This window comes from Lampris incognitus, chromosome 1 (genome assembly GCF_029633865.1).
Source record: "Lampris incognitus isolate fLamInc1 chromosome 1, fLamInc1.hap2, whole genome shotgun sequence".
In the NCBI taxonomy this organism is placed as follows: Eukaryota; Metazoa; Chordata; class Actinopteri; order Lampriformes; family Lampridae; genus Lampris; species Lampris incognitus.
The window spans coordinates 102738109-102748386 of NC_079211.1; the positions used below are offsets into that span (position 1 = coordinate 102738109).

Below are 10278 nucleotides of genomic sequence, written 5' to 3' on the forward strand. Positions count from 1 at the left end.
GTTATTCAACCAATCAGCAATGAATTTTGTCAGATGTTGCACACCTTGCATAATTAAGTGCTGCGATATGAATGGTCGAGTAAGTACAAGCAGGGCTACCTATGCAGGGTTACAATGAAAATCTGCAGGATAGGGGTTCCTTGAGGACTGGGTTGAGAAACACTGCAATAGTCTGATTAGTGATCATCCTCAGGTGTATCAAACTAACCAACTGTCCTGCATATACTGCAGTGAAGCTGGGTCCTGGGCTGACCGACTGAAAAACACGCAGGCAAACACACAGCGACCCCAAAGAGAGAGAGAGAGAGAGAGGGGAGCCATGCTAGTCATACATTGTGAAGGAGGAGAGCGAGGCGGTTCCAGCACCAGAGCGCACTGACAGAGACTCTACTCTGATAAATAAACGCCTGTGTCATCCCCATAAAACTGTGTCCTTGTCTCCACCCGAACCCTCCTAGTGGCATAGTCTTATCAAATGAACTTTTAAAGCTAGAGTGTGGGACTTTTACATATAAAAAAAAAGAAAAATGCGGTCAACGGCAAGGATAAACACGGATGACCATTGGTGTAGCTTTTCCTCGTTGGAGCGCGCTGGAAGAAGTGAGGGCAGACATGGACGTCACGTTACTGCTCCTGGACAGGTTGGTATTTGTAAAATATTTGGAGTAGGCTATGTAGCTATTAAATTTACTCTACCTGAATAATCGATTATTGTCTTGGAACTGTGGAAATTCCTTTGTATTTTATTTGTAACTATTTTGTTAACAATTTCTGAACACGAACCGACAGTGTTTGTGTTATTACTCTCCCTGCCAGAAGGGGGAGACAAAAGTTCTGCAGTGCAAGTTTAATATCCAACGATTCAACATACGAAGGGTCCTCCTAAACTGAAAAAAAAAATAATTCTTAGACGCAACTTACTCCCATCTCTCCATCTTCCCATCACTCCTACCTTCTTCCTCCACTGATCTGGTCACTCTCTTTCAAAGATCCCATCTTTGTCTCTCCTAAGATCTCACCTGTATTGCCTTTCGAAGTATGTATTTCTTACATGATCATGATGCAAGCCCAGAAAAACTGTAAGGGCATCAGTTTCTGACCTCAAGACTCCCTACATTTAGTTTTTTTTTTTTGCAAAGATCATGTAATTCATGTAAGCATTAAAGGTTTTTCTATTGTTGCTGAGCAAGATGTTCTGAATAACAACATAAACATCTAGCACGCCAAGGTGAAGGCAAAATACAACTCAAATGGTTAGGTGATCAACGTACCAAACACATCAGGGTTTTCTGAGCTGGCTCCCTGGTGTGTCTGGGTCTAAATTTAAAACTGTTTTCCTTACTTTCCTGTTCCACAGGAAATGCTTTAACTCCAGGAATCCAACTACCCACAAACTTCTATTCACATCCTCAGGCCAGAAGGTGGGGGTGGGTGGGGGGGCTCTCTGGCACGACACATTGCCATTATCCATCATATGCTTATCCTGCTCTCGGGGTCGCGGGGATCCTGGAGCCTATCCCAGCAGTCAATAGGTGGCAGGCGAGGGGACACCCTGGACAGGCCATCAGGCTATCACAGACAACACATTGCTCCCCTCATTATTGTTGTCATTTTTCACTTATTGTTTGTAATTACTGATAGTTATCCATGCTTAGTCAGGATACATATTAACACAACGCTATACTATATTTGTTTTGTTAACCCAGCCACTGAGGATGCACAAGCCAGTGCATCCTTAGTGCCGGTCCCAAGCCCGGACAAATGGGGAGGGTTGCGTCAGGAAGGGCATCCGGCGTAAAATCTTTGCCAAATCAAATATGCGGATCATAAATAAGACTTACGGATGATCCGCTGTGGCGACCCCTAACGGGAGCAGCCGAAAGTAGTAGTAGATACTATATTTGTTTTGTGTTGTCACTGCATTTTGTCTCTTTTTTTTTTTTTTGGCATGGCACTTTCCATTTTATAAGTCACGTGTGCTGCCATTACACAATGCAATGGTCCTGACCAGATTGATCAAGTGTATTGACCATATGGCCTCATATGAGGCACCTGACCACATACGATTTGTACAGGATCTCACAAAACTTCTTTGGCTATGACAGGTGTCTCTGAGAAAAGCTCTGTATTTACGTGCCTCACTACGGGATGACTCTACTTCACTGACTGCTAGACAAAAACCTGGTCAACAATGTCTGACCAGCACTGGGAGTCTGAGTTAAGTACAGGGATCTATCTTTTCTGAGGCGGTACAGTGGTGCAGTAGTTAGCACGGTCGCCTCACAGCAAGAAGGTCCTGGGTTCGAGCCCCGGAGTAGTCCAACCTTGGTGGGGTCATCCCGGGTCGTCCTCTGTGTAGGGTTTGCATGCTCTCCCTGTGTCTGTGTGGGTTTCCTCCGGGGGCTCCGGTTTCCTCCCACAGTCCAGACATGTAGGTCAGGTGAATCGGCCATATTAAATTGTCCCTAGGTATGAATGTGTGTGTGTGTGTTTATGTCGGCTTTGTGATGGCTTGGCGGCCTGTCCAGGGTGTCTCCCTGCCTGCCATCCAATGACTGCTGGAATAGGCTCCAGCATCCTCGCAACCCTGAGAGCAGGATAAGTGGTTCAGATAATGGATGGATGGATGGAGCTATCTTGTCTATTTCTGCTTCAATTCTGCGTCCCACATCCCTTCATCCAAATACAGGTGTACTTGCTGTCACTCCTATCCACAAGGACCTGGCATAAAAGGAAAGCGGTGGGTGCCCCCTTCCTCCCAAGCTCCACCATAGCTTCTTCCACTGCACTTGGCAGTGTTTTGTTTTCACCCTCTCCTCCCTTCCTCTTTGCTCTTTACCAGAGTCGGTGAGCACCTGCCGTGGGTATACAAGACCATGGCTGCCAGCGTTACCACCTCCACTGCGGTGTCTGTTCCGGCATCCGCCTCACAGCACGGGTGTTTGTGTGAGAAAAAGGAAGAACACAATGAGAGAGAGCCGGGGGGAGAAAGAGGGCATGTATGCATGTGTGTGCTCATGTGTACACAAGCATGTATGTGTATGATGAAAGGGCTTCTCGGGGAGTTAGCGATATGAACACACACACTCACACATACACCCTTTCACATGACTTGAAGCCCCATATGAACGCAGACAATCAACAGGAACCCTGTGCTGAAATGAGTCCAAGAATTTCAACACTTCAATCCCTCGCAAGATGGGATCCTTGTCATCTCACTAATTGGCTGCTGCTGAAGTTTCACCCGTTTTATAATAACCTTTTGTGATGCCGGCTGAATGAGTGTGGACTATCCCCAACCGCCACTTAATCTCTGCCGTGAAACTGACCCAAAACATTTTATAATGAATCTGACTTAGGAAAATTTGTCGATTCTCTCAAGTGACACACACAAAAAGCACTTCCACAAACACAAGTCCATGCACATACAACCCTCGAGGAGATCAGTGCAGTTGCTTTTCATGTTGCGCCCTTCCTTCTTTGGTTTTACCGGTGGAGTACGAAGCAATGTTAAAAGTGCATGCCACCACCTACTGTACTGGGGTGAGTAACATCATGACTTTATAAAGAAGTTATTCTGTGGATAGTGAACCTGTTTTGTTTAAGTATTTAAATGAAGCCCTTTGCACCTGTAATTGTTCATCCCCAGTCTCTGACAGACCTTCCCATATCTACCACTCTGCCGTTTAGTCTTTCTCTTTCTACACTGACCTTCCTACAATCTATCAGCACATGTTCAACCATTTCCTTGCAGTTTCAAGTCTCACATTTATTCAACACTGTCTTTTTCATTGTGTATAAAGTAGCATTGAGTCCTGTCTGTCGTAATCTAAAACTAGAGAAAATAACATCCTCTTTCCTACATTTACTTCTATTACTTCTCACTATGACAGACTTCACAATTTTGCAATAATCTCTACCCTTAGTGTCATTATTCCAGATTCCCTGCCACAATCCCGCTTCTGGTGAGGGAAGATGGTGGTGTGAACTCCCGTTTGCGGCAGCCTCACCCAGTACCGTCCATGCAGTGTCTTTGTCCACGTCTGCATCTAAGTTGCCTTCATTTGATGGCTGGGAGAGCTGGCACTGGATCAGCTGGGAGAGCTTGGTCTGCTGCGTCCTGTGGGCCCAGGGACCACAGCCCTGCCCGGAGCTATGCCCGAATATGAAGCACTGAGGGCGGTCTGACAGGATGTGGAAGTGGGGCAGGCTAAGCTAAATGCTAGGCCATGCAGGCTGGCAGCTCTGATAACACTGAGGGTGGTTTGGTGGTGGCCTCGCCTGGCGTTGACTGTGTTTTTGGTGTCGTCGTGTGGAGTGCAGGGAGGTGTGTTGAGGGTGTCTGCTGGGAGAGCTGGCATTGGATCGGCTGGCGGAGCCTGGTGTGCTGCGTCCGGTGGGCGCAAGGATCCCGGCCCTGCCCGGAGCTGCACCCGCAGATGAAGTACCAAGGGCGGTTTGACAGGACACTAAAGCGGGGCAGGCTAAGCTAACTGCTAGCCCATGCAGACCGTCAGTTCCGACAGTCATCCTGGCTGGCGTTCTTCTCTCTCTTGGTCAGTGAATTTATTTTTTTTTGGATATGTTGGATATATGCATTTTTGTAGTTTTTTAGTTTTTGTATAGTTTGAATATATGTGTTGTAGTTTGGATGTGTTTTTGTCTGTGTTGCACTGCTGTGGGCTGGGGGAAATGAAAATAAATGTTCCCGATTCATGACTATTTCATTATTCTGTGATGAATTTCTGATTTTGCTTCTGATCTCCCGAAACACATTTATAAATCATCATTATCATTTTTTTGCCCTGTGATGGACTGGCAGCCTGTCTAGGGTGTCTCCCCACCTGCGGCTCAATGACTGCTGGGATAGGCTCCAGCATCCCCCGCGACCCTGAGCGCAGGATAAGCGGTTTGGATAATGGATGGATTATCACTTTTTTTAAAGCACTTTTAGCAAGCTTATGTGTAACTTCATTTCCCTCTATTCCAACATGTGCTGGTATCCAACTGAAATGAATATCTTTTCATACTTGCTGTAGGTTTAATAAGACTGTATAAACCTCAATCAATAGATCCTCTTGATCTGTTTGTCCTGATTTGATACTTTGCATTGCAGCAGCAGAATCTGAACACATCACTACTTCAACTGGTTTAACCTCCTCCACCCACTGAAGACTGATGATTATTGCTGTCAGATCTGCTGTGCGTACTGAGACCCTGTTTGAAATTCTCCTAACAAATCCTTTATGAATTCTGTAATGTAAATGTCCACTCCTACATGCTCAACATTTGAGAGTTTTGATCCATCTGTGGGCGCAGTGGTTAGCGCGGTCGACCCACAGCAAGAAGGTCCTGGGTTTGAGCCCCAGGGTAGTCCAACCTTGGTGGGTCATACGAGGTCATCCTCTGTGTGGAGTTTGCATGTTCTCCCTGTGTCTGCGTGGGTTTCCTCCAGGGCCTCTGGTTTCCTCCCACAGTCCATAGACATTTAAGTCAGGTGAATTGGCCATACTAAATTGTCCCTAGGTATGAATGGGTGTGTCGGCCCTGTGACGGCCTGGCAGCCTGTCCAGGGTGTCTCCCTGCCTGCCACCCAATGACTGCTGGGATAGGCTCCAGCATCCCTGCTACCCTGAGAGCAGGATAAGCAGTTCAGATAATGGATGGATGGATCCATCTTTAAAAATATTCTGATAGCTGTTCTTCAAATATTCTTGAAATGATTAACCAATGTTAATATTCCTCTATGTCCACTCTGGTTGTGGAAATATCCATGGGGGAAATGCAGCAAACAATAACTGCTGAACTGTGTTGTATAGTATAGTATTCAATTTGTACTGTTTCACTTGTTTGTTAATGCCCCAACTAAAACCTTTACCAGAAAAAGTTGTGTACTCCCAACAATTCTGCAGAACAGTTGATGCTAAACTTCCATTTCCTCCTCCCTTAATTCTTATCCAATATGTTAGTGATAATTTAGTTCTCCTCAAATGCAATGGCAGTTCACTGGATTCGACAAGCAACGCATTAATGGGCAAAGTTGTGACTGCTCCCAAACTAAGTCTTAATGCTCTTAAAGCATCCCTGGAGCCATTTTTGGGGTCCAGTCAATCCATAAAGAAATCTGAGAGAAAATAGTGTTGCTGGTGTATGTCACGTGCTGGTGATGACTCTTCTCTCTACACCAGTTGTAGGGCCTACATCTGCTAGGCTGAAAAGACACAAACAGATTGTAGCCTCCAACTGAGACTTGCCAGGACCATGGGGACTCCAATCCTACAACTCCCAGAGGACCCCGTGTATCTCGCTCAGGCCAGCCTAGAGGCTCATTTCATCTACAGCACATGGACTATATCTCATATAAAGGCAATTTTTATACTCATTTTCATGAACATGACTCAAGCATTTAAGTTTCCTTGGGATGGCAAGTAATATGAACAGGGTTAAACGTCAATGCCAGAAAATGGAGAGGAAATGGAAATGGGTCTAAATGTTGAACTATAGGTCGTCCTGATGGCTTGGCCAGTTAAGGGCTTAGCATGTAGGCTCAGGCTTCAACATAGCGTTCAAGATTCAAATCCTGCCATGGAATCTTTGCTACAGGTCCTTTTCTGCTCTCTTACCCTTCTGTTTTCTGTCTGCCTCTAATTTTCTGTTGAAAAAAGGCTGTAAATGCCAAATTTCTATAGTAATACTATAGAAACACTTTAGGAACACTTTCTACACAGTAGAAATACTATAGTATTTAGATTGTAAAGTTACAAAAAATGACAGGAAATACACCTGTAAGTTGTATAGTACTGGCTATAGTGTTTGTGCTGTAATGTGATGGAAAAACACGAATATGAAGATCAACACAACTGAATATTGATTTTTACAGTTTTGCTATATTCTATTTTTGTATGGGTACAGTTTTTGACTGTGACTAGCATGCACCAATAACATTATTACTTTTTGAGTACATTTTTTAAACTTTATGCTTTTCTTTCTTGGACCTAAAGGGTTTTTACTAATTAAATTTCTCTAAGCTGAGTTACGGTTCTCTGATAATGCTTTGCGTGGGTCACAGTTCTTATTTGAGTTTTTCCATTCAAGTCCATAGCTGTGTTTCACTACTGCTATATTTTTGTTAATTTTAAAGTTGCATATAAAAATGATTCAGAAGAAACACCATATTTTAAACAATTTCAAACTGATCGAAGGTTGAATCGGGAGGCGAGCAACTTGAATCTTAAACCTCTGCACAGCACAAGATAATGTGTGCCTAATGTCCATGGTGACCTGCCTGATTTTGAGACTGGTGCAGACTCTTCTCGAGCTTGAAAATAAATCGGCGTGGTCAAATCAGGGTTATAAACGAACTTTAGACCATATAGAGTTTTGCCAGCTTTAGATGTCAGAGAATGACTTGCATGTTGATGTCCTTTAAGCTCACCCAGCCAAGACAAAGTTGTCACAGGAGCCAACATCACAAAGCACCTTCCCCAGCTCAAACTGTAGCTGGCTGACAGATCCCACACGATTCTAGGTTTTAAAAAAAAGAAAAGAAGTTAACTTGAACAATATTTTTTTTGAAAAAGGACTTCTAGTTCAAGTATCAAATTCATCATTGTATTGACAATACATTGGAATTCCTCATCTCCTTTAAATTCAAGTTCATTTAAATGCATTTAAAAAACATTTCAGACAGAGATATAGGCACCATGTCTCTGTTTGAATCACATACATGATCAATAAAGTGCTGTGATGCCACTGATTCAAAACCCAAACTGCCCCATGGTAAATTCTATCAAATAAGGTTCACCAATGTTACAGTCTAAAAGTGCCAGCCGGCTTCGAAACAACCATAGCATCTTGCAAATGAAGACAAAAAAAATTTGACAAACATCACAAATGAGAAGGCTGCTCATGAGACACAGCAGAGAAAGTCCCGGTCAGGTTTTGAACCTGGACCAGCAGGAATACAGGAGACTTAAGAGGTGGTGGACATAACTTCTCTGTCATGTCTAAGATAAGACCATATGATCATATCATATGTTTTTGAATACATACTTGTCTGTGAATACATATTTTCACATTCTTTTTAAAAAAATGAATTTTCTAATTATTTGGTGAGGGCTCTTTTCTTCCTCTCTTTCTAATTAATATATATTAACATAGCATTTGCAGTATATTGGCTCCTTTCTATCTTTTAATAAACTGAGTAGCTGTATCAGCTTCTCATTCACTTCTTCCATTGCCCACTCCAGCCTGTGTGAAACCAAGGTCTGGTTTGAGAGGCAAAAAGGGAGTCAATTTGATGAATGTAGGTTAATTACATATAACACTATTTGTAGACATCATGTTGAATTATTACCCACTGACAAGTACATTTTTTTGCAATTCAAAAAAAATAAATATGGAGACGTAATAACAGCAACATAAATCACCTTCCAGTTGGTGCGCACGTTGCTGTCGGAGCTCCTGCAGTCTCTTAATGTGCTCTTCCAACAGGGGGTATCAGAGACACAGGCGTTGCGATAGTAACCTTCCCTCTTACACACCCTGAACCACAGAACCCCGTCTTCTGCCAGGCCTCTCCACGCTTTACTCACCTAGGGGGAGATGTTACAAGTGGACTTCGAAATCAGTCAGCACATGTTAAAGGTGCAATGTGTCAATTATCCACTTTCCTCGAGCATAATCTGAACAGTGAGTGTCAGCAGTGGTGGTCACTGAAACTAAGTACATGATTAACATCGCCAATACTACCGAGATTTTTGCATTCAAAAACACAATAGCCAGGTTGGACAAATGTTTTTGTTGTGTTTTGAATGACCTTAATAGCTGGACATGATGTGTGTTTTTATTTATTGTTGTTATCTTGACAGCTAGAGATCAATATTATTAAGTAGAAATTACACATTGCACCTTGGCTTTTCCTTGTTGTGTGTGCTGTCAAACTATGTTGACTTCAAAACTGTCACTTGGATTTTGAAATGGATTTGAAACTCAGAAGGACACAGCCCCTTTCACTCATCATCCAAGCTTTACCAAGCTGTACGACGAGTTAAATAGTTTTCAAAGTAAAATGTCATTCACTATTAAATAGGGCTGGGGAATAATTCACTCTTATGGTTTTTAAACATCTTTCAACGGTATTGTGTTGGTATGGAATTTAGCTAGGCGATGTCATATCCTGACACACAATTTTTTGTCTAAATTAATGATAAGAATCTATTGCCTAAAAATCTCACAAAACGAGGTCTGAAATATTTGAGATACTATTATTTGAAAATTAGTTTTGCGGTTTGATATTAAGCTGCTACCAAAGAGTTCAATGTCATGAACCTCAGCTGGATTCTTCAATGTGGTATTTTTTGAAAACACAAGCAGATCTGGTGCGGTATGCTGATACCATGTGAAACTCTCTATGATTATAGTGATAATAATATTTCCCATATCGCCCAGCAGTACCTGTAAATGACTAATTCAGTTGCTGCTTACCTGGGCACACCGTCCCAGTTCAGTGCGGTTGAGATACTGAAATATCTTCAGAGCTAACTCATACGGCAGCTCGATGTCAAAAAAGGGAATGTCATTGACCTCATTCTGCAAAACAACATGGATAGGTTGTTTAATTGAGAGCTCAATTATCGTCAGACAATTATAATCACAGTCGATCACCATCATCGTACCAGATCAAGAATGAGTTGATCCACCAGCTCCTCGTCTTTCTTGACTTGTTTCTGCTGTTGTTGTTGTTGTTGCGAGGTGGTGCTGCAGACATGTGTTACGTTATGATACTGTCTTTTCCTCCTCGTCCTCTCCTCTCTGATCCTCTCCAGCAGAGGGCTTGTCCTTCCATCCAGCAGGCTGCTAGCTATGGACACATACTCCGGTTCCTCCGGCGGCTTCGCAGCACTCTTCTCCCCACCATCACATTCACTCCCCTCAACAAAACGACCCCCCTCCGCTGCTTTCTGTCGCCCCGTGGGGTCTGCGTTTGGACGAAAGTCTTCGAAATAGCGATGTTGGGGTTCTCCCTGACCTGGCTGGCCGTCGGAGCTGCTCTCAGGGAAAGGCTTATGCTCCTCTTTTCTCCTATCCGCTATTTCCTCCCTCCAGCGCTCCCTGAACGCCACGAGTTGTTCTTCTGCCATATTCGCCAAACCATAGCTTATTTGTTCGGTATATGTGGCACTACACTGTTAACGAAACGACGCCGTAAGTTAACCAAGTACGTAAACTCCGGAAGGCAGAACCTTGCGGCAAAACGAGCCGCGTTCCTTCTTTGTC

The 10278-nt window shown here is 43.5% G+C and overlaps 1 protein-coding gene across 1 annotated transcript in view; it reads right to left on the minus strand.

Annotated features, from left to right (window-relative positions):
• fbxw8 (F-box and WD repeat domain containing 8) overlaps positions 1–10265 on the minus strand; it is a 56415-nt gene extending 46150 nt beyond the window's left edge. The window contains exons 1-4 of the mRNA XM_056288290.1: positions 9678–10265; positions 9487–9591; positions 8430–8594; positions 7436–7524 (exon numbers count right to left, since the gene is read on the minus strand). Coding sequence (XP_056144265.1) covers positions 7436–7524; positions 8430–8594; positions 9487–9591; positions 9678–10142 — 824 coding nt within the window. The 5' untranslated portion in view covers positions 10143–10265. The remainder of the gene's footprint in view (positions 1–7435; positions 7525–8429; positions 8595–9486; positions 9592–9677) is intronic.
• Positions 10266–10278: the final 13 nt, after the last annotated feature.